The sequence below is a fragment of the Vombatus ursinus genome, unplaced genomic scaffold, assembly GCF_900497805.2.
Source record: "Vombatus ursinus unplaced genomic scaffold, bare-nosed wombat genome assembly UNPS02010548.1, whole genome shotgun sequence".
NCBI classification, from domain to species: domain Eukaryota; kingdom Metazoa; phylum Chordata; class Mammalia; order Diprotodontia; family Vombatidae; genus Vombatus; species Vombatus ursinus.
The window spans coordinates 5,655,325-5,680,644 of NW_020950326.1; the positions used below are offsets into that span (position 1 = coordinate 5,655,325).

General features: G+C 42.2%; 1 protein-coding gene across 2 annotated transcripts in view; it reads left to right on the forward strand.

The window, feature by feature from the left end:
* The first annotated feature begins 689 nt into the window (after window positions 1-689).
* Window positions 690-25,320, forward strand: part of STEAP3 (STEAP3 metalloreductase) — a 73,655-nt gene continuing 49,024 nt past the window's right edge. Inside the window, exon 1 of one of the 2 annotated variants that reach the window (XM_027854757.1) lies at window positions 690-1,005. In XM_027854757.1, the coding sequence (XP_027710558.1) occupies window positions 873-1,005 (133 nt within the window). In that variant the 5' untranslated portion in view covers window positions 690-872. Of the gene's footprint in view, window positions 1,006-10,846; window positions 10,925-25,320 lie in introns of those variants that run through there. The other variant, XM_027854758.1, reaches the window with a different exon arrangement.

A 25,320-nucleotide genomic window follows, 5' to 3' on the forward strand; every position in this document is an offset into this window, starting at 1 on the left:
TGTTGAAAACTAAAAATAAATAAATTTAATTTTAAAAAACTGCCTGTTGGACATCTTATGTCATCATAGCTGGAAGGGGCCTTAAAGGCTTCATTTCATAGATGCAGAAATGAAAACCCAAAAAGGTTAAATAATTGTCCAAGGTCACACAGATAGTGAGTAACTTAGTAGGGATTTGAACCTAAATCCTTTGACTTTAGAACTTAGAGCTCTTTCTACTATAGAATGGATGGATGGATGATGAATGGTTGAAGGATAGAGGACAGACGGATGTATGGTGGATGGATGAATGGATGGTAACAATAATAAGGACAAAGGAATTAGAGAAGAGGAAGATCATTATAAGCTGAGTAGTTGAGAAAGACTTTACTCCAGGAGGCAGTACTTGGGTTTGCCTTTAATGAATGAATAGGATTTGGACAAAAGGCCTATTTTTGAGCTCCTACACCTCACTGATAACCCTGGAGTTGAAACAACCAGGAAAAGCAGTGGCAGGGAGGAGGGGAGGGAACAGAGGTGGAGTCAAGATTCCAGTAAACTTCTCTTTGGCTGCCCTCAGCTTTGCACAAGAGTCCTTATCTCCTTACCCCACCTATATATTTGCATATGACCCTATGGACAATGACACTGCCCTAAGTAACTTGTAAGGCTGCCAGTTATTCTGTTGTCTTTGCAGCCCTGAAGTCAGGCAGAATCTAGCCACCCTCTGTCCAGAGAAATTGGGGCCCACAACCCTGGGTCCCTCCCTGGCTCCAACCACTGTGGCTCAGCAGGGTTGCTTTAGGAATTGGATTTCCCACTATCCCCTGACTCCTACTTGACTTAGTCTCCAGCCCAAGCATCCTGTGAACTCAACCTCTTTTTCCCTGGAGATGACGTCAATGGGACTCCCTGACCCAGCAAATGGAACCCAATGGAGACAAAAGTGCAGCCCCACTGGCAAGAAAGGTGACATCCAGGGCGAAGTTCCTAAAGCTGACAGCTGCCCCTCTCAGCAGAAATCAGGTGACTAATGGGTCAACATGGGTGCAGGGTCTCAGCAGGAATTACTCTCCTCTTTGCTGTACTGGTGGGATAATGGAGGGAGGCCAAGGGTGACACTGAATGGGAGTCAGGGTCACTACTTTGTAGACCTTAGAGCTTTCTAGAAATGCCAGCTATCTATTTAATGTGTTACTTGCTGTGAAACCTTTCTCATCATTTTCCTTTTTTTTTACTACCACCATAAAATATCTAAGATAGAGCTTTCTTTCTACCACCCCCCCACCCTCATTCTGCATCTCTTTTTCTTCCTTTACCATGTTCACTAAGCCAGCACAGATTTGGCAAAGGTGATTAATAGGCCTACACTGGCTATGAAAGAGAGATAAGGATTGGCCAAAAGAAATTACGTGCCATTGCATGTTATATAACAGGTTACCAGTGCAGTATAGGTAAAAGATATCAGTGTTTGTCCAGTTCTAGAATCAATTCAGTTCATTGGTTCAAATCTTTTTTATTTTTTTATTAATTTATTTTGATTTATTAACAATCACTTCCATAAGCTTTTGAGTTTTAAATTTTTCTCCCTCTCCCTTCCCGCCTCCCTCCCCAAGACGGCACACAATCTGATATAGGCTATACATATACATTCCTATTAAACATATTTTCACTTTAGTGATGTTGTAAGGAAGAATTAGAACCAATAGGGGGAACCACCAGAAAGAGGGTTCAAATCTTCTTTCTTAATTAATCTTTTTCTCACTAAAGCCAGTCCTTTGGTTTTCATATTCAGTTTACTTGGCTTACATTTTCAAGCTACCAGGACAAGTCATTTGACCTCTATGGGATTCAGTTTCTTCATCTATAAATTATCATGGGAGCTTTCCTATGACCACAGCCTTTTAGGAGGTATTTAGGTTAGTCCTAGAGACTAGGGTAAAAGATCCAGGAGCCTAAGGATCATTCTTTAAATTTAATTGTACTTTATCCTTGTCTAGTTATCCCTGGGCTTTGTTCCCAGGGATTGGGGAGTTATCCAACTTAGGGCAAACCTAGTCATCCATTTCTGGGGGAACCAAACCCAACACTCATCTTTTTTCCCCTTTACTTTACCCCCCACCTTAGTTTGTTATCTGTCTACCCCCATGCAACCTGTCATGTACTTCTATTAACAAGTGGCATTATCACTCCCTAACTCCAAAAATATCCTAGCCATAGCTGCCCCTTTACCTTAAATTTTCTGGGGTTGTACGCTCAGCTGCAGTGTGAGAGGCATCAGGGGAGTACAGGACTGGTGGGGAGGGACACAGAACCTCTTTGTCTGGGGTGGAAGTAATCACTCTTCCAGGTTTCTCCCACATCCACCATGATTAATGAAAGAGCTAGGCTATAGGTCCATGCAGAACTCAATTGTTCTGTACATTAAGATTTGGTCCTACAATTATTCTCTCCTCCTTCTCCCCTGTTCTCACTTTTATTCTTCAGGAGGAAACCAGAGAATGATGGGGGGAGGGGGGGAGGTGAGAAGGATTTATTCCCCCTCCCTCATATCCTCCTTCAGGGACCTAGCTGAACTCATTCTCAAGTCCTGCCTTTCCCCATTCTAATGTAATAAAACATGATACCAACAAGTGCTTTTCTCTAGAAATGGGTTTTCTGACTCTCTAATAATTTCATTATGGATACTATGGGGATTTTTGTATTCCCCTCTTTTTTTTTTTTTAGGAAATGTAATTTTGAATTTCATTCCTTTTCTTACTGGCTCAATACATAAATTACTAAACCTGAAAAAAAAAAGAACTAAGAGGAAAAAGTTGACATTATATTATTTTATGTAAGCCTCACAACAACCCTATGAGGTAGGTACTATAAGTATCTCCATTTTACAGAGGAAGCTGTGGCTCAGACAGGTCAGGCCACTTATGGTCACACACATGGGATGTCTGACCTGGGATCTCAACCCAGGTCATCCTAACTCTAGGTTAAGTACCCTTCTCATTCTACCACAGTAAGGAGATTGGATTAAAGGTACAAAAAAAGCCATAACATTCTACCTAATACGATGATCTTTGCCCATGTCCTGTGTTTCTTCCCTTTTTGTCTCTTGCCAAATTAAGGATGTTCCTCAGTCCTGGCCATCACCTGGCCAGGACCTGGGCCAGATCTATTAGTCTTCTGGATATAGTCCATCTTTTTGGAACTTTAGTCTTTATAAAATCAGACTCGACCATACTCTAAGGTATCCTTTTTCAACTCTGCATTTATACTCTAAAACACAAACTTGTTCTAGTTTGACATCTTATTCTGGGCACCACAGTTATCAAGCACGTTATCAAGCTATAGCTCATCCACTTCTTGCCAGTGGGGCTGCACTCTTGTCTCCGTTGGATGAGCTCATCCAGCTCATCCGTTGGTGACTATTGATAATGAGGGACTATAGACCATACCACACAATGTTTGCTTGAATGAACTTGATGTATGTAACCTGGAAAAGAGAAGAGTTGGGAAGGGAGGTGGGTGTGGGGGAAACATACTATCTGTCTTCAAGTATTTAAAGGGCTGTCAGGTGGAAGAGAGATTAATTAGATATATTCTTCTTGGCCACAGAGAATAGAACTAGGAGCAATAGATGAAAGTTATAGGGAGGGAGATTTCAGGTTGCTACAAGGAAGAACTTTCTAATATTTATAGTGATCACAGAGATCACAGATTTAGAAGTGGAAGAGATCCTTATTGCTTTTGTCCAGTTGTTTCAGTCTTGTGTGACTCTTCATGAGCCCATTTGAGATTTTCTTGCCCAAGATCCTGAAGTGGTTCATCATTTCCTTCTCCAGTTCATTTGACGGATGAGGAACCTGAGGCAAACATGTTAGGTGGCTTGCCCAGGGTCACACAGCTGGTAAGTACCTGAGGCCAGATTTGAACTCAGGAAGATGAGTCAGGGAGACAGGGAGCTGGGCATTCTATCCGCTGCGCCACCTAGCTGCCCTGGAAGAGATCCTACAGATCATGTACTAGAACAGATGAAGAAATTGAGGCCCAGAGAGATTAAATGATTTTTCCAAGTAGCAGAACCACCATTTGAATGCAGATTCCCTAGATTAAAATCAAAGATTCTTTTCATTGTTCTACACTATATAAAAATGAATTTACTGCCATGGGAGGTATTTTTTTCTCAGTTAATGGAAGTCTTCAAACAGGGATAGATGATCTCTGAGGAACATTGCAGCACTAGGATTCTTTTTTTTTAAAATTAATTAATTTAGTTTTAGTTTTCAATATTCACTTTCATAAGATTTTGAGTTCTAAATTTGTCCCCCTCCCTTTCCTCACTCCTCCCTAAGACAGCATGCAATTTGATAGGCTATACATGTATAATCATATTAAACATGTTTCCACATTAGTCATCTTGTGAAAGAAGAATCAGAACAAAAGGGAAAAACAATGAGAAAGAAAAAAAAACAAGAGAAAGAGAAAGCAGTATGCTTTGATCTGCATTCAGACTCCACAGTTCTTTCTCTGGATGTGGATAGCATTTTCCATCATGAGTCTTTTGGAATTGTCTTAGATCATCAGCAATAAGATTCTGTCAATAATTCTATTGTATACCCCTAATCTCATCCTATATAAGCTCCGTGGGGTCTGGTTTATCTTCCTATTTTCCATAGCAAGTAATAAAGTACTTTGCATATAGTAAGTATATCTTCAATAAGTTTTTGTTCAATAAGTGAATTGAATAGGGGAAAAAAATCTCGTGATCAGACCCACTACCCTCTCCTCTGGGTCTTTCATTAGAAGACTACATAGAATGGACTCTCCCTTTGAGATGAACACTGTAAGATGGGGTAGAAAAGGAGTGGATGAATGGAAATATAAATGAAAGAGAAAGACTCTGAGACCTTAACTTCTAGTTTGGTTGACAGCAGAGGACACGGTAGCAGCTCCCTCTTCTTTCCATGACCTTTCCCCCACTTTCAGTTCCATCCCATTGCCAATCCTCTTCATGCTCCTGCTATCTAGGGTTCAGTCATTCCCAACACCAGGAAAGTGGTCTGTCTGATGTACTAATTCACATTTGCTAAGAGATCTGAGGAAAGGGCAAAGCTTAATCCAAAACTAATGTGGGAATGGCAGACCTTCTGACAGAATCCTCAGACCTTGCCATGTAGAAAACTACCTATTCTGCCTCTACACAAGACCAGATCTATTCAAAAGAATCAAGGATGGTTATAAGTTTAAATTATAGATCCCAAGAAAAACTAACAGAGTCTGCACCTCACCCCTCCAACCTAGGCACCCAGAAATGTTCTCAGAATATGCCAGAATATGATTGTGTGTGTGTGTGTGTGTGTGTGTGTGTGTGTGTGTGTGTGTGTGTTGGGGAATCTCCTTTCAAGAAAGTCCTGAAGAAAGGTTCACTTCATCTGTACCCTTTGGCTACAACTATCTGGTTCAACTAGAGGATGCTCTCCTTCCCACTGCCCTCAAATACCCAAAGTAAGCTCACAAGTGGGCAGCTCCCTAGACCTCTTTAGGCATATGCAGTATTACCATGTATATTCTTTTTTTTTTTTGTAACCATGTATATTCTATCAAAGGATAAAATGAGAGGGCCAGGGAAACAAAATGACTTTCTTAAGGTCATACAGAAAATTAGTAGCAAAGGCAGGAATAGAGCCAAGGCCTTTTGGCTGCTGGCCAATGAAGGCAGATCATATTGCTTCTCCTTATTCTGTCCTTTTTCATTCTTAATTAATACATTTATTTTGCACCCCTTAAAGTGGATCTTATATGTCTCAGCCTATAAAAGTTAGGCCAATCTGAAAAACCGAAAATGAACATCATCCCTTTTCTACTGTGCCTAATACCTTTTGCTGACTAATATTATCTTTTATATTCAAGTCTTCTCAACAAAGGGGCTAGGTTCTATATGGGAAAAAAGACATTTCCATAGTCTGACATCCTCAGAAACCCTATACACACTGCTCAGATACCACCCACCTAATCCCATAGTAAAAAAAAAAATGAAAAAGAAAAGCATTTCTATGTCAGGTAAATTAATAAAGCCAACAAATATTTACTGTTTACCTAGGATTGTGCTGGACACTGTAGGGGAGACTAGAGATATTTTTAAAACGTGGTTCCCTTTGTTCAAGGAGACTAAAATTTAGTTGAGTGAGCACCTGGCTTTTCATAGATATTTATTGAATAAATGAACAAATGAATGCATGCATGAATAAATGAATGAAATATTGAGGGAGACTCACAATAAGTATATGAAACAGCTAGAGAATGAAATGAGACAGTGCCACTAACTAGCACTGTCTATGGATGAGTCACTTTCCCTCTGTGGGTCTCATTTTCCTCATCTATAAAGTGAGAGGGTTGGAGCAGATAATCTTTTAGAAAATTTTGGTTTTATTGAGCTTTTTTCTTTACATGTTGGTCTTTTTTCTTTATATCACAGTTGTTTCTCAGACCCACTCCCTCAAACCCTGTCTTGTAACACAGGAAAAATGAAGCACAAAATCTGATACAGAAAGCTTGTTTGACATCATATACAATAGTCTATCCCAGTAGCCCCTACCCCTTTGCTGTAGGGGAGGAGGTATGTTTCATTCTCTCTTCTCCAGGGTTTTTAATTGGTTTTTCCATTACTCAGAGTTCAACTTTTATGGTGACCTTTAAACTAATTTGTATTGACATCTTTTTGCTATTTATATCATCCGAACTTCCCATCTTATCTCTCCTCCATCCAGAAAGCCATCTCTTAAAACAAAGAATTTTTAAAATGAGGTAAGGAAAAAATGGTTTGGCAAAATTAATCAACATATTAACTGAATCTGATGGGATATAGTAGTTTCTCCACCCCTAGTTCCCTTTCCACACCTCTACAAAGAAGGGTGGGAGGGATATTTCCTTATCTTTCCTAGTGCTTGGGGCAGTTAGGTGGTATGGTTGATGGAATACTGGGCCTGGAGTCAGGAAGTTAAGCCTGAATTCAAATCTGGCCTCAGACACTTACTAGCTATGTGACCCTGGGCAAGACACTTAATCCTGTTGGCCTCAATTTCCTCATCTGTAAAATGAAGAAGAAAATGAAAATGAAAATGAAAATGGAGAAGGAAATGACCTACCACTCCAGGATCTTGGCCAAGAAAACCCCAAATAGGCTCATGACTAAACAGTGGCCTAATACTCAGTTTCTCTTCTGTTTACATTGTTGTGGTAATTGGGCTTACCATTTCCATGGTTCTACTTACTTCACTTTGTACCAGTTGTGTGGGCTTTTCATGTAAACTGTCATAGCCATTGTACATGTTGTTTTCTTAGTTCTGTTTACTTTGCTTGGTGTGGACTACACTATCATGAAGCTCTCTTCCAGCCCTGATAGTCCATGATTCTAGGGGCTGCATTGTGTTGTACCAATTCTAAGCCCTAGAGGAGGCCTCTGGGACTCAGTTTCCTCATCTGTAAAAGAGGGACTTGTATTAGGTGATCCCTTCCAATTCCTAGTCCCGTGATTGTTGTTGGCTTCAGGGATCAGGGATGGGTTCAAATGGTTGAGACTGAAGCTGGGCCTTGGAAGGTATGAAAGGAGCCACACCTCCCCACCCTTGACCTGATAAAGAGAACCAGTCCCAACCCTTGTGGAAGAGATAGTCTAGTATTGATGAATGGTGAACTGAGGATTCTCAAGAATGTGAAGAAGGATATGGATTCTCTCCTTTACAATCTTTTTTTTCCATGACCACCTCCCCCAGTTAAATGTTTAATAACCAATTCTCTGAAAAACACAACACATTCTTAAGTTTAATAGTTTAATTATTAAATTTTTCTCCATTGCTTTCTTAAATCTAGACAATAGATAAATCCATGAATCAAGCCCTGATTTGTAGCTTTTGTTTTTTTTCTCCAAGGTGTAAATGATCACACTGAAAAAATTCAACTTCCCCCACTGAGAGCTGGTTCCAGCACACCCATTAGGCTCTTCTCAGTCTTTTCTTCCCCAGACTAATCAGTCCACAATCCTTAGTGGATTTTTTTCAGAGAGCTCATTTTCCCAGTCATTTACTATTTATCATCCTTTTTCTTTAAATTCTCTTCCCTCCCCTCTGCTGAAAGATGGGGCCTCACAAGGGATATGGTGAGCTGAGCACACCGAGAACATAACCCAAGGATCCATTTCCCAGGCTGCATTTATTAATGATAGTGCAGACTTGCTGACTCATGTTAAAGATATAGAGAGAAAGCCAAAGAATTTTCATCAACATCAACAAACATTTAATCAGAGGATCCTAGAATCTGAGTTGGCAAAGCCCTTAGATACAATCTAGCCCAAACTCCATCCAATGGACTGCACCCCCTACAAGAGTGCCCCTGCCAGGATTTAAAGCTCATTCTTTGTGGGGAGCACTGTGCTAGAAACTGTAGAGGGATCAGACACAGCATCTGCCTACCCTCTAAAGGCTGCCACTCTAGTTCAACACAGGATTTATGCACATAAAAATAAACAGTATTAGGCCAGTGACTACTGAGTAGCATAGGCAGTAATTGCTACTAAAGATTAGAAGACTGTGGTCTGAGACAGTCAGGGCTTCTTGGAGGAGATGAAACTTAAACTAGGCCTTGGAAGCTAGGACTGAAACAAGCAGAGAATATGGGGTAGAATATTTGAAATGTGGAGAATGGTGTGATCAAAGGTTCAGAGGTAAGAGATGGGATTAATTCTGAGAAGGAGATGGCTGAAATAGTGGATTAGGAGAAGAGTTGGAGATGAGATTGGAGAGGTCCCTTCAGGAGTCTATGTGGGATACCATGCCTTCTCTCCTCCCTTTAAGTGACAACTCTCTTCCAGTATGGAATAGAACACAAACCCAGAGGGGAACCTCTCTTGTTTGTCCTTTCTTGGGGGGGGTGCTGGGAGGGCTTAACACAACACGAGTTATTGGATACTGCTCAGATACCTCACTTCCCTGAAATAAGCCTGATCTGGAGAGGTCAACCTGTTCTGCTCTACAAGTTCCAAAATGTTCAGATAAAGCCTTTCTAGCTCAACTAGCTTATCTCCCTGACACAGGCTGACCTCCCATCTTATATGTGGTTTTTTGGGTTTTCTTTCTTGACTTAGAAAAAGAGGCCCATGGAAGTAACCTACGGTACTTTTCCAATGAGAGAAAAGTACATTTAAGGGGGAATAAGGGGGAGGTCCTGATCTATGATTCTGTCAAACCTGGGAAATCCTGGTGTGGAAACTTCCTGTGCCAACACAGATGTCAACTCTTTTTCAACTTAGTCTTTGAGAGTCACCCAGGGTACTGAGGGTCACATAGCTAGACAGAGGTAGTAATTGTACCTCTGATAATACTACAAAAGAACCTTGGATTCCTTGATGTTGGGGAGTTCCTTCACTGATGTAGATCACATGCCTTCATAAACACTTTAGTGAGTTTCTGTGACCAAAAATATTAATCTGATGACCAGCCCTCCCAGTGAGCCTCTCCAGACTTATTTAGGGTTGTTCTTGGAGGACACATAGTTCATTGCTGGGCCTGTACTCAAAGTCCTCCCAACACAGCAAAACTCAGCAAAGTTGGCTCTTAGATCACATAGCCATAGGGATTTGGCATCAGTGTAGGACTTTAGTGGAGGAAACTGATAATAAGTAAAGCCAAGCCTGGGCCATATGCACCTGAGGTCTACTGTTACTCAGGGGTTTTCTAGAGACAACCTTTTTCAGAGTACATGAATTCATTTAAGGAGATGAGGAGAGGCTGGGAACCCATGACTGGGCAGTGGGGGACAACAAAGGAGAGGGTTCAGTTCCTTTTTATGTGGACAGTACAGTAGAGATATTGAAAGAGTCTGGACCAGATTTCCTTTACTCCTGGTACTAATGACTGTAAGGAAGACAGCAATATCTCAAGAAAACCTTGTCGGGGAGGAGGTTGGGGAGGTGGGGAGGGCAGTGGTTTGCTCCAGGGAAAATTCTGGAGTGAAAATATGAGGTTCCACCTACAATCCTGGAAGAATTTAAACTTGAAACATACTTTGACTGTGTTACAGGCTCAGAACCAAAACTATCTTCTTCATCTGTGAAAGGAAAGGATTGGATTACGTGGCCTCAAACAGCCATGGCATCACAATCTCTCATTACATCAGCATCACAAAAGCAAAGAGCTGGAAGGGACCTTAGACAGCCATCATCTAGTTCTAGACTAACCCTTTCTTTTTTTCAAATGAGGAAACTGAGGCTGGGGAAAGGGCTCTCCAAGGTTACAAGATGAGGTAAGGGCAGACTGCTTCCAAGGCCTGTGCTATTCCCATTAGCCCATTTCCATCAGAAAAATAGGAGGAACCTCATTCTTCCCCGTCCCCATCCTGCCCCTTTATGTGAAGCGGATCCCTAACATACTCCCGGTTCCTGGTGCTTGGGCTTGAAGACACCCCCTCTCTTGCTCTCGGTCTGCCAAAGGTGACCTCATCCTGGCTGTATTAAAGGGCTCTCCTCTCCCATTTACCCTCCCCCACCCCCATCCCAAGCTTTAATCTTCTTTTAGGAGGGGCAGGCTGCAATTAGGCCGGGCGGCCGAGGAGGTGGTTGGCCGGAGCCTCCGGACCGGAGGAGCGAACAGGTGGGGGCGCGCGCTCCCTCTGTCCAGCGCGACTCCCCCAGCCAGGCGGGGCTGCAGGTACGGAGGAGGTGGGTGCTGCTCCCAGCCCAGCCCAGCTCCAGGCGCGCCCGGATTGCTACGGGCGGGAGGTGGCCGTCTTGGATAAGAGTGGGGCGGCCTCATCCCCGCCCGCCCTCCTCTCCGCCCCCGATCCGCGCGGGGCGGGGAAGGCAGCTGGAGGAGGAGGAAGAGGAGGAGGAGCAGAGCCTCCCAGCACGCCGCAGACTTACTGTCACCGCCGCGCGCAGGGGCCCTGGCCCCGGGGAGAGGTGAGTGACAACCCGTGGCTGCTCCTGCTCCTGCTCCGCCGCGCTCGGGGCGCAGTCCAAACGGGGCCCGCCGTGCCCCGCGCCATCACACCCCCGCGCTCTGGCGCCGCAGGGAATGGGGGCCGGGGGCCGGTGGATGAGGTGTTCAAAGGGACGGCGAGGGAGGGCTGGGTACCAGTCTACTAGCCCCCTCCTTCTGTCCCCGCCTTCCCCTTCTGCTGAAGCCACGTGCGCCCTACCAAAAGTAAGGGGTAGGGGGCGGGGTTTGGGTCTGCTTGGAGGTGAGAAGCTTTCAGAAAACTGGCCATTGACCTTAAGGATCCTGGAAGGGTATCAGAGTCTGCTACATGCCCCTCTGCTGCAGACGACTGAAAACCCTCGGACTGGACAGGGAAGCCAGGGTTCACCGTCCCTCTCCCAGGCCAGAGAGCCTTGCCCTCATCTGTATTTGGTCCAAATTCCCCACCCCCCCATCCAGGAACTGCAGCCCACCCTGGCCTGTGTGTGTGTTGCTCTGGAGTGGGCTGGGTGTTGAGAGGGAGGGCCTTCCCATCACTGATGGCCCTTCCAGCCCCTAGGCCCTGCCTGCTACTTGAGGAAGTGATGGGGGGGGGCGGGAGGCGGGGCATTGATGTCTAGTTGTCTCCTAGCATAACTATGGGTTCAGCCCATGGCAGCGCTAGCAGAAAAGGATTTCCTTCCCACACCTTTCCCTGAAGTTTGGGAGGAAGGCACCCAGAAGGGAAGGTTGTTGACTTTGGCTTCCCAGTGGAGTTTAGGGCTTTGGAAGGAGAAGGCTCTTTTGAGGGCCTGTGGGTGAGAACCAACAAGGAAATGTAGGCTCTTCCTGGCAGACATAAGGAAAACACACCCACAAAGGGATCAAGACATTACAATCTTTCCTTGGGAAAACCAAAGGAGACATTTGTTGTGATCCTGGGCACTCCCGCTCTCACGGAGAAACAATTTTCAATCAATATGTATTTATTGAATACCTACAATGTGCCAACCTGTAGTAGTAGTGATGAGGGTACAAAGAGTCTAAAATGCCACCTCTGCTCTCAAGAAGTTTATAGTTGAGTAGACATACACAAGAAGACAACTGATGCCAGTGCATGCAAATTAAATACCAGATGAGTGATGCAGGTGTAAAATTCTGGAGGAGGTCAGAGGGACAGAGCACTGTGGGTGTTTTAGGAAATTCATTACTAAATCTGTCTGTGGCAGGGGCAAAAGATTTTAAATAGGGGAGTAGTAGGAAGAGATAGGGTTGGATGGGTAGGTTGGGGCTAGGTTGTGGAGGGCCTGTAATACCAGGTCAGAGGTTTTGAACTTGAACTTGCAGTTTTGGCCTTTGGAATGGGAGTTGGGTTTTCCTATATTTCCACTTAATTTCTATCCTGTCTCTGAGTCAACTTTTAGAGCCTTAGCCTCTAAGTACTCCCCGGATTGGGAGGTTCTCAGGGGAGGTTGGTGAATGGTTTCTAAGGACCAATGGCTAGGGGAAAAAAAAATTAGTTTGCCAACTTTTGGAAAGGGCCCCAGAACTTAAAGTATATGTTCCAGTAAAGAGTTGGTGTTGGCAGCCTTCATACATGTTTCCTGCAGTCCCTAATCTTCCCTTTCTCTTCCCCTGGCTGCCAATGTTAAGGAAAATCAGTTAATCATAAAATATTAGGTGGGAAGCACTGTTCTAATAAAGACCAAAGGGGCCACAAAGGCCTGTAACAACAAACATTAAGCACCTACTGTGTGCATAACGTTGACCCAGGTGTTGACCAGGAGATTGAAAGTTTAAACATAGTCCCTGCCTTCATAAAGTTTATTAGGAATAACACACAAACACAGATAACTGTAATAAGCACTGTTACATAAGTACATCAGAAAAGTCCACAATGAAATGGTAAAATTTGAGATGGATAGTCATTACTGAAGAGACAGAGAGGACATATCAAGGAAGTTTTCATGATGTAGGTGCACTCAGGGTGGCATCTGATTTGGTCTTTAAAGAATGGATCAGAATTCCAAAGGCAAAGAGGAGGGAGGAGTGAGGGCTAGGCAGGCCTAGGGAACAGTGTGAAGAAAGCAAATGGTGTTGGGAACCAGCGTGGCTGGATTGTAGGGGAACAATAGGAGATTGGGCTGAAAAGGAAGGTGAACTATTCACCTATCAAATGCCAGGCAAAGGACTCTGAACTTTAGGAGTCAGCAGGAAGCCTTCGAAGGGAGGAGTGATGTGACCACATCTTCACATGAGAAAGATGATCCTGATTGTGTGAAGAAGGAATTGGAAGAAAGAGAAAGGGAAAGTAGGAAGACCTATTAGGAGGACATTGCAATAGGGCAATTAGGTAGCAACAAAGGTCTGTAAAAGGGTGATGATATCAAGAATAGAAATAATATATTACCTCTTCCAAGGAGCTTACAATGTAGTTGGGGAAAAAAATAGAACTTTGGTTTGTTTGTAAAGATAGTTTTCAACATTCATTTTTATAAGATTTTGAGTTCCAAATTTTTCCCTCTCCCCAAGACGGCAAGCAATCTGATATAGGCTATACACATACAATCATATTAAATATACTTCCACGTTAGTGATGGTGTGAAACAGAACAAGAGGGGGAAACCACGAGAAAGAAAAAAAAGAAAGAAAATAGTATGCTTCGACCTGCATTCAGACTCCATAGTTCTTTCTCTGGATGTGGACAGCATTTTCCATGACGAGTCCTTTGTAATTGTCTTAGATCATTGCATTGCCGAGAGGAGCTAAGTCTATCAAAGTGAGTCATCACACAGTGTGACTGTTGCTGTGTACGATGTTTGGTTCTACTCACTTTACTCAGCATCAGTTCATGTAAGTTTTCTGGGTTTTTCTGAGAACCACCCACTCATCAAAAAATAGAATTTTGTAAGTAAAAGATGTCTAGGGAAGTCAGTAAAATTTAAGTAGATAAAACAGGTAGAAGACAAATACAGTGTATTGTATAGCAGAGGTGTCAAACACTGAGCCAGGGTCTGAGTGTAGTCCACAACATTCTCAGATGCTGCCCTTACCAGATTAAAATGTAATTTAGAAATATTTAACAAAATAAATAAAAATACAATAAAACCTGGATAATATATTTTAAAAACTAAACATGTGGCCCAAAAGGATCCTTATGTATGGATTAGTGGCCCTGATTTCTATTTGTGTAGCATGGTACAGATAGTAAATTTTTTTTTTAAGGCAATTGGGGTTAAGTGATTTGCCCAGGGTCACACACCTAGTTAGTGACAAGTGTTTGGTCTCAGGCCGGATTTGAACTCAGGTCCTCCTGACTTCAGGGCCAGTGCTCTATCCGCTGAGCCATCCATCTGCCCCACAGATAGTAAATTTAACAAGAGTTCACAAGACGAAGAGCTCATTATAGGCAGTAATGGCTAGAGAAGGCCTCGTGAATGGTGGGTGTTCTTTGAGTTGGGCCTCAAAATATGGGTAAGAAAATGAGTAGAACTCCCCTCTTAGAGCTCAAATAAGTTATTTTGACTATTATAAATGCCCAAATTAACTATAAAGGACATATGAAGAAAGATGTTATCTCCATCCAGAGAAAGAACTGATAAATAGAAGTGTGTATAGGATAATTTTACATATATACATATATGTAATATTTGTGTCTAATGGTAGCCATCTCTTGAGGGGGGAAGGAAATTTACATGATAATTTTGTTGTGTATTTAAAGGAATAGCAAATTGTGCGTAATAGACTTGTAGTTCCATATGCAATCATCTTTTTTATTGTACTATGTTATGGAAATACTTGTCTTATTCCATAAATTAAAAATAATTTTTTCAAGGTCCCCAAATGCTTGTATATACCTTGGCTGGGAAACCTCTTAGGGAGGGGATGGGGCTTCCTAATGAAGTGTACATAGGATATTCCATTCTGGGTGTTAACACGACTTTTGTAATGTTGACCTTAGAATGAACTGTCTGTCCTGACACCTGGCCAGACCGTGCCAGCTGCAAAGAGGAATCCGACACTTGTACTGGGGAGGGACATCCTGAACCTTCAGGACCATGGGAGCTGCCTATGGCAGAAACCCTCAAACTGGCTGGCAGCAGCAGAGAAAGGGAGGGGACAGTTAAAACCGTGGCTCAAACCTGAAGGCGATAGGACTCCAACAGCAGGTGTATTGTACAACTCAACATAGGATTTGGGTTTAGTACAAGGCAGAACAGCTTCCCTCCGGTAGCCTGAGCCTGTTCTAGGGAGACCAGGCTGGGCAGAGTGTACCTTGGCTAAGGCCACTGCCACACCCCGCCCCAACCTGGGAGAGTTCAACAAAGCAAGTTTCCTCTTCTACTCCTACTTTTGGGCACTTCTTCCATTGTCTTATCAGAGAGCCAACCTTCTTACTTATCTAAAACCTGTGAGATCAAAGGTAAGTTTCCAGGCAATTAGAAAGTAAAAATGTCTTTTTGAAATCCAAGGGCCTAGTCTTGAGCAATATATGGGAGTTGTTGTTGTTCATTTATATCTAATTCTTCCATGACCTCATTAGGGGTTTTCTTAGCAAAGATACTGGAGCATTTGCCATTTTCTTCTCCAGCCCATTTTACGGTTGAGGAAATGGAGGCAAACAGGGGTTAAGTGACTTGCCCAGGGTCATTTAGCTAGTAAGTGTCTGAGACTAGATTTGAACTCAGCCCTTCCTGACTGCAGATCTGCTCACCATTTAGCTGCCACCAATATATGGGAGGCAGTCAGGCTTAGTGGATTTAAAGTCAGGAAGAGTAGGATTGGAATTCAGCTACTATGTGTGGTACAGTGAATGTCTCTTAGTGGAAACTATGGGACAGCAGGGCTTTCACTTCTCTTATGAACTGAGATTGCCAAATCTCTAGAGCCCCAAATCCAAATCATTTAATCTCTTTGAGTCTGTTTCCTCCTTTGTAAAATGAGATACCCTGAAAAACATACCTCAAAAGGTCCTTGTAACCTTCAAATGAGGTGATTTCTGTAAAATGCTTTACAAAACTTAAAGCCTATAAAAATGGTGATGATGATAATTATCTTGTGGGCACCAACCGCATGGAGCTTGTAGAGATTTGATATGAATCCACAGGGTTCTTTTTGAAGCCTCCGTACTAAATTCATAGATTCAGAGAATATCTGAATTGGTCGAACCCTAGAAATCACCTCATCTCTAGATTGAGGTTCTTAATTTGATGACTGCAAAACTCTAAGGAGTCTGAGATTAGATTTCAGGGGATCTCTCATCTTGGGTGGGGTGAAAATACATCTTTATTTTCACTACTCTCTAAGTGAAATTTAATAGTTTTGTTCAATTATGAATTGTAAAGGAAAAAAAGTCCACATCCAAAGGAAGAACTATGGAGTATGAATGCAGATTGAAGCATACTATTTTCTATTTTTTTCTTCTGTTGTGTTTTGTTTTCTCTTTCTTGTGGTTCCTCCTATTGGTTCTAATTCTTCCTTACAACATGACTAATGTGAAAATATGTTTAAGGAATGTATACGTACAGCCTATATCAGATTGTGTGCCATCTTGGGGAGGGAGATGGGGAGGGAGGGGGAGAAAAATTTAAAACTCAAAAGCTTATGGAAGTGATTTTTGATAAATCAAAATAAATTAATTTAAAAAATTTAAAAACAATTCTAAGAAAGAATCCATTCATAGATTTCACCAGACTGTCAAAAGGATCAATCACACACAAAGAGAGAGAGAGAAACCTCTTCTTTCATTTTTCAAAGGAAACCCAGAAAGAGGATGCAATTTTCCTAATGCCTCAACAAATTAGTGATGGTCAGGATTAGAATCCTTCTCTCTACTCCCCCGAAGTGTGTTTTTCCCTTAACACAGATTAAACTTCTGTGCCACCTCTCAGTCTGGGACCTGCATACTATTTTGGTAGTACTGTATGACTCTACCATGTGTATCTAATTTCCTGGCAAAGATGAGCGAATGAAAAGAGTTCAGCAGGCCGGCATGAATTTTCAGGCACTTGAGAGGCCCTGGTGGTGGGGATGTGGGAGAAGAGGAGGAAGAGAGGGAGGGTTTGACTGATTTGGTTCACAGGATTAGTGGAAGTTATGCTCTTCTGTGGTCTACACTAAGAGACCCTCCTTGTGCTGTCCTGAGAAGGTACAAATAAAGCTTGCAGTGAAGGGGCATTAGAACCAGGGAAGGGACAGCTGGTACATAAAAAAATGTGTCCTTGTCTCTGACTGGAGGAGGCTACCAGGGGACAAAATTTCTAAAAATAATACTACCTTACATGGATTTGTCATAGGTACCAAAGGCTTTCCTTGCAGGAATACTTTGAGGTTAATGGACCCAAGCATTGTTATCCTCAATTTACAGACAAGGAAACTGCAGCTCTTGGAGTGGATCACTGCAATGGCCCATCTGGGGTCTGGAACCGAGCTCCTCTGACCCTGATCCCAGGGTACTCCACCCCACTCCAACCTACCCTTCAAAACAAACAATGGCTTTGGAGAGGCAGTAGCCTGGGCAATGCCCATAGTGTGGCAGGAGGAGAATGGAGCGCTATTGGTCTAGTCAGTGGCTATAGAGGGAAACTGATTAAGTTAAGCACTTAGTGAAATTGCTTTCTAGTATCTGAACAAGGAATGAGATTCTTTATTTAAAGTGAGACAGCTGCCGGCCTAAGTGGTTATTAAAAGCTAAGGTCAAGGCTCGTTGTGTATTGGGGCAGGAAAAGCTTTTCTTTTTTTTTCCCTTCACACTAAGGGGTTGTGGGAATTGTAGAACTGGGGGAGGGGGGCTGCAGAATAGGAGAAGAAGGTTGAAGTAAAAAAAAAATAGGACTGGAAATTTTATATCTGCCATATCAAATCTAAACCTCGTTTGTTGGCCTTCAGGACCCCTCCTAATATGACCACAGGCTTCTCTCTCACTAATCCCCAATACCTGTTTTCTAATACAGCTCAAATCTTGCTGTCTCATTGAACACACCTCCTAGGTTTCCAAGGGTCACCTTGTTGTTCCCACCTTCCAGATACCTAGAATGTTCTCTCCTCTTTTCATTGACTATCCAAACCCTACCTATATTTCAGGGCCTAGCTAGATTTCTACCTCCTCCATGAAGCCCTACCTGATAACTCCAAGACCCCTCACTGATCTTCCCCTGCCCTAAATGTGCACTTATGGTCACTAACACTTAGTTTAGCATATAAAATAATATTGACCAAGCACATTCAGTAACCCCAAACACCCCAGTTTCCTCAGGACACTCTTACCTTAAATTCTATTCTTGTTCTCTGGGAACTATAAACTAATCCCTTAAAACCCTAATACATTCAGGGACAATTAAAGTGATTGTTGAAGGTAGCATATTTTAGAAAGATCATTTCCAAACTGAATAAGGTAGAGGGGAAGATGACCAGGATGGTAAGAGGGCTACACGAAGGCATGAAGAGAACATGACATACAGTGATTATCTGAAAAAAACCTGGGATTGTTTGACCTGTAGAAGAGATGATTTGGGGGACAGGGATGGGGGATGCTCAGACTTCAACTGCAGTGAACAGAGCAATGAATTTCCAAGGAGTAGATTTAGGTAGACCTTATTCAGAAAGCCTGGGCTCAAAATCTGGCTGTTACTTTTTAAGGCATGTCACTTCACCTCAGTTTCCTCATTTGTAAAATAAGGGAGGTTGAATGAAGAGAGTTTCTTCCTGCTCTAAATTCTGTGGTCCTAGGATCATTATATTCAGTCCTGTGTTTTCTAACCGTCCAGCCTTGGAGTCAGGAGGACCTGAGTTCAAGTCTGACCTCAGACACTTGACACTTACTAGCTGTATGACCCTGGGCAAGTCATTTAACCCTGATTGCCTCACCAAAACGCAAAAAAAAAAGAAGAAGAAGAAGAAGCTGACATTCTTTGGAGCTGCATCTTATAAGTCTGTGTGAGGCACAAGGGATTACATGTATTAGGCTTTCAGTAAAAGGGCACTGATTAGAGCAAACTTTTCACCATAGTGCTTCAGCTCAAGTGTGGCACAGGGAAATGACCTTCGGCTCTGCAACCAAAGGGAAGCCAGATGGCACAGTGGATTAAGTGTCAGGCCTGGAGTCAGAAAGTGTCATTTCCCTGAATTCAAACCTGGCCTCAGATATTTACTGCCTGTGAGACACCCCACCCCCCCTCCAGCAAATCACTTAACCTGTTTTGCCTCAGTTTCTTCATCTATAAAATGGAAGAAAGAAGTGACAAACCACTCCAGCTTCTTTGCTGAGAAAACCCCAAAAGAAGTCAGGGAGAGTTAGACACAACTGAAAACTACTAAACAATAATACATCTGTAATCTAAAGACCTGGATTCAAATTCCACCTCTGATACTTCCTATTAAGTATAAATTTGGGTGAGTCACTTTAATCTCCTTTGGTCCCAATTTCCTCATCTGCAACATGAGACGGTTGGACAAACTCTCGAGGTTCCTTTGAGTTCTGCATCTATGATCTATGTATGCATGTGAGCTAAGTACACATTAATATAGCAAGATACACAAAGGCTTTTTCTTCTTCTTAAGTCTGGCCAGCTCTCTACAGAGACCTTCCAAGAGAAGGAAGAGACTTGTTTCCATAGAAATGAAACAGCCCATCTAAAGAATAACCAAACACCTAACTCTTACTTATTAATTTGTCATCGGAAATGATGGCAGTCACCTCCCCCTTCCAAAAAAAAAATGGGCAACGGGTACTGATAGCTTTCCACCCTCCCCTGGCAGACTCCAGTTGCCTTCCTCTTTGGCTTTTTGCTAATGAGGGACGGATGAGTTCCTAAACTGTAGAAAAACAGCAATAAAGCCCCTGCCGACTTCAAGCCAGTATTATGGAGGAAATGGGTTATGAAAATGTGAAAAATGTCCCAAGACCCTGAAACTTAGTCCAGCATATATGAAGTTCATGGATGGGGAAGGGATCAAGTTCTCTGTCAATTATCTTTCAAAGCTGGGGTCAGCAAGGCTAGCTCCTTTTTGATTCAGCGGAAGTGTTCAAAAGTGCCATAATAGGAAGAGGGCAAAAGACCACAGCTTAAATCCTGGTCCTGACATTTGCCGTCTGTGTGGTTCTGGGAAAGTCATTGCACTTCTCTTTTCTTGTTTGTAAAGTAGGGATTATGATACTTGCACTATTTACCTCACAGAGTTATGAGGTAGGCCTGGAAGCTCTGTATTCAGTTCAGCAAATTCAATAAACATTTATTAAGTACCTACTCTGTTCCAGGCACCTATTCTAGGTCATTGGAATCCAAAGACAAAAATGAACAGCCCCTAACCTCAAGGAGCTTTCATTCTGTAGGTGAATAATTATTATTAGGTCCCCTAGCTCCCTATTTATTAGATGTGCCTACAAATAAAAGCTAGTCTGTGGCCTTTGGGAATGGGATGTATTTATGGCACAGATCAGCAAGCCTCCAAGTAGCAGGGAGTGTGTGACACAAACATTCCCCACTGTGCTTATAACAAGCGAGTTTTCCTTCTCATAGCATGGCGAAACATCACTTTCTAAGGATATCAGGGATGAGACTAACATATTAGATATTAGGGATATAGGGATAAGACCAGCACACTGGCCTTCCAGGGATAGCTAGCATTTATAAAGGGTGTCCCCAAAGCCTTAGACTAGCTTGTACTAAGACTTTTGGGACACTATATATTGATTTAAAGTTGCCAAATCACTCTGTACACATTATCTCATCTGACCCTACCCTGTGAAAGTGGGTGTCATTTGTATGATTATCTGCATTTTACAGATGAAAAACTAAGGCTGGGAAAAGCTGCATGCCTTCTTTATGGTCACATAGCCAGTAATGTCAAAGGTGACTCTAGGTGTAGCATTCTTACCTGTTGTGCCACAGACCTGGGGTTGTCCATAGGAATCAGTAGATCTAGGTTTGCTTCTCTTTCCTATTAACAACTCCTGAAATCTAGCCATGCTATCTATGGTGGCTTTAGTATGAGTAAATCCCATCCATACCCCTGCCTCAGGGCATCACTGCATCCATAGTTTGCCTATTTTATTCTTTGCTAAACCTCTGGAATCTGTCAACTTCCCTGGTCATTTTTCTCCTATGTTGACTGTTTGGATGATTCGAGCCCCACTCCTTTTACTTTTCCATCTACCCCTCAGGTTGATATTCACTAACTGGTAAATCCAAAGGGTTGTTATAAGCATTCATTCATTCATTCAGTGAGTATTTTTGTTTAGTTGTTTTTCAGTTGTGTCCAACTCTTTGTGACCCCATTTGGAGCTTTCATGGCAAAGATTGGAGTGGTTTAGCATTCTTTCTCCAACTCATGTTACAAATGAGGACACTGAAGCCAGCAGCATTAAGTGACTTGCCCAGCATCATACAACTAGTAAGTGTTGGAGGTCAGATTTGAACTTGGGAAGATGAGTGCTCCTGACTCCAGGCCAGGCTCTCTATCTACTTCCACCACCTAGCTTTATCTATTGAGCTCCTATTAAATGACTAGCATGGCGACCCTGGACTGTAAAGTGTTGTTAGGCTCAGTGAGATAGTGGATATAAAGTACTTTTCAAACCTTAAAGTGTTATATAAATGCCAGTTATGATTAGTCTCTAGTCTGGTGATGACTTTATTTTCTGAGCCTTCTACTGTGTACCTGCTGAGATCAAGTAATGTTTATAGAGCAATACAGGGGTCTGCTGGTAAATGTTTAACAATTGGGCTGGTGTGCCTGTGTGTTAGATGTGAATATTAACACTTTCTTTCAGACTAGGCAATCAACAAAACAATAAACCAAAACCAGATTTGTCCAGATTGCTGATTTCTGGGGTGTAAATACCTTGAAAATTTAACAATGGCCTCTTGAGAGTCCTTGGAGCTGACTCTAGCATGCCTATGGGTATGTAAAATATAAAAGGAGTTTGAAGTTTTGCTGGAGAAAAGCTCTTTTCAGGAGAGACTATTTTATCTTTGCATCCCTCATGCCTAGCACTGTGTGTGAGGGAGTTAGTACAGGCATACATTGTTTTATGCTTTACTTTATTTATTGCACTTTACAAATTGAAGGTTTGTGGCAACCCTGCATCGAATCAGTCTGTCCATGCCATGAGTAGAAGGCTCAGAGGTGGTAGAAGTGGATAGAGAGCCCGGCCTGGAGTCAGGAAGACTCATCTTCTTGAGTTCAAATCTGGCCTCCAACACTTACTAGTTATATGACCCAACAGCCTGTGCTCATATTGTCTCTGTGTCACATTTTGGTAATTCTCACAATATTTCAAACTTTTTCATTATTACTATATCTATTACGGTGATCTGTAGTCAGTGATCTTTGATGTTACTATTGTAATTGTTTTGGGATGCCATGAACCATTCCCATATAAATCAACAATAAATGTTGTATGTGTTCTGACTGCTCCACTGATAATATCAAAATTAGGCCAATTAATAACCCTACAATGGCCTCTAAGTGTTCAAGTGAAAGCAAGAGTAACTTTACTGTTGTCTTATTTTAACAAATTGCCATAGCCACCCCAACGTTCTGGCAATCACCACCCATCAACACTGAGACAAAACCCTCCACCAGTAAAAAGATCACAACTTGATGAATGCTTAGATGACGGTTAACTTCTTTTTAACAAAGTTTGTAATTAAGGAATGTGCATTTTTAAGACATAATACTATTGAACACTAAACAGATTACAGTGTAGAGTAAACATCGCTTTTATGTGCACTGGGAAACCAAAACATTTGTGTGAATTGCTATATAGAAATAATTGCTTTATTGAAGTACTCTGGAACCAAATCTTCAGTATCTCCAAGGTATGCCTGTTGCTGCTTAATAAGTTCTTGTTAATTCATCAATTGATTGGTAAATGCATAAAACAGTTAAAGACAAGAATTAATATAAAGTGTATACATGCTATGTGCATATGCTTATGTGCCAAGTGAGTGGAACAGGAAACAGGTACAGTGAGTTCAGAGGAAGAAGAGGTTGCTAGAGTTAGAGTTAGTAAGAAAGAATCCATGGATGTGGTACAACTTGGATTGGGCCTGGAAAGAGGTGTGATTTGGATAGAGAAGAGAGGAAGACATTTCAAATGGGGAAATTGCATGAGCAAAGACAAGAAGTAGGAATTAATATGTGTTTAGGGTTTGGGATTTTGTTGTTGTTTTTATTGTTGTTTTTTCAGATACAACCAATAGATCTATCAAACGCTTACATTTCTATAATGCTTTGTATCTTACCTCTATCATTCACTATCTGTGTGCTCTTGAGAAAACTGCTTTTACTCTGTAGGCCTCAGTTTCCTCATCTATAAAATAAAGAGGTTGTACTGGATGACTTCTAAGAGTCCTTTCAGTTCTACACCTTTAATCCTATGAACTAATTAGTGAAATTACTGTTATTGTTCTTGTCACTGTAAATTAGTTGACTGGTCTTATGGAGGCTTTGTTATGTGTCCAACCCTATGCTGGGGGCTAGGAGAAGGATACCAGAGAAGGAGAGTCAGACAAGGCATGTGGGTGCCCTTTGCTAACCTTCGAAATTTTGTTGCATTCCCACCCATGTTGTGTTTGAAAATTGTACACTTGGGCTCACTGTGAGATGTGATTTGAAGGCACAGAATCAATACCATTAGAGAGTTGGAATTTGGAATTCTTGATTTCAAGACCAGGATTCTGTCATGACTTTCACTAATAATACAGTGAACTCCTGTTAGTTCAGAATGGATAAGGAATGGAATGGTCATGTTAATCAGATCAATTTACTCAGTTATGTCATATCCATCAAATATGGATTCCTGAATTTCAAAGAATGAACACGTGCATTTTTTTCTCTTTTTGTATATTTATTTAATATTTTATTTTTCCCCAATTACATATAAAAATAACATTTATTTTTCAAAATTTTAGTTCCCAATTGTCTCCCTTCCTCCTTACCCCCTACCCCTACATTGAGAAGATAAGCAATTTGATATAGGTTATACATGTGCAGTCATGCAAAACATATCATTTTAGTCATATTGGAACACTCATAAGAGCTCACAAATGTGTGCTTCCCACTACAATTGGAATCCATACAATGAGACTGTTGTTTGATCATTCAGAAGGCCCCCACCGCAAAAATCTCTTGCCACCAGACAAGATGGCGAAATAACCATTCTGGGTAACTGAACTTTGCTAGTTGGTTGGACTGGGGATAAATGAGTGCTTACTGTAAGAGTGCCTGGAAACCAGGTGCTTACAAATTGCCTTCTTTGATCCAAGTGCATTATAGCTAGCTGCCTGGGTGGAAGAGCAGAAAGTCTTAGGAAGCTGGGGTCTGTCTCCCTCCTGGATCTGTCTGGCTGGCAGTGGTAAATAGAGATGACAAACAAAGACACAAAAAGCTCCAGGAATAATCACCAGATAATGAAGGCTGGTTGGGGTGAGTGATATGGACTCCCTACCCTGTCAGTGGACAGATTGCCACTTTTGGCTGGGTCATTACACTTGGCTTTTGGTCCCAAAGATCAAACACAGGCTCTTGAAAAACATATAGCTCGTTTCTTGGGTAGAAAAGTTGGAGGGCAAGGCATTTGAGTGACTTATGAATTGTCTTTATGTCAGGCTCTAGTGATGGTCCCTCAGCCCAGAGTCTCCTGTGGCTGAGCCTGTAATTAGCAGGAACGAGGTTTCCTCCCTGAACAGGAAATATCTGCCCAGAAACACACTATCTAGCAGTGCACTCTCTAACCGTGCATCATTTACCAGCCGACACTCCTCCACTGTGCGGTCTGGCATCCGGAGCCCAGGCTGATGGGATACTTGGACCCCAGCCCTGCCCCCTGCCTCCAGTGAGTGGCTCAGCTCTTGCCTGGAATCCCAGTCTGGACCATCAGGCTCATCTACTGGAATTGTTTAGAGTGGGCTTGAATAAGCTTAGATTGGGCCCAAAAGAAATCAGGCTGCGGGCATATCTGAACCCTGAAGGGAAATGGAAGGATTCAAGCCAGCTGGAAAATTAAAGGGGAACTAGAGTTCTTCAGGATAGAGCAGCTGAAGCATCACTCAATTGTTGGTAAGTGTGCAGAGGGGCCAGAGCCATCTGGGGGCATGGAAAAACACTTCCATTTGAAATTAGAGGTCCTCGGTTAGAATACCTGCTCTGCTTCTTGTTACTTGTGTGACCTTGGCAAAATCACTTCATCTCTCTCTTATTTTTCTCCTCTGCAGAATCAAACTAAATTATACCTAAAGCACTCTCCATCTCTTAAATCTGATCTCTGATCCTAGAATTTCTAAAATGGCATCACCTGATAGGTCTAGGCTCTTGTCAACTCATATTCGGGCCTTCATTTATCCATTATGCCTCAGTTTACCTCCTCTTGCTGAATGAGCAACATCTTGTGTGT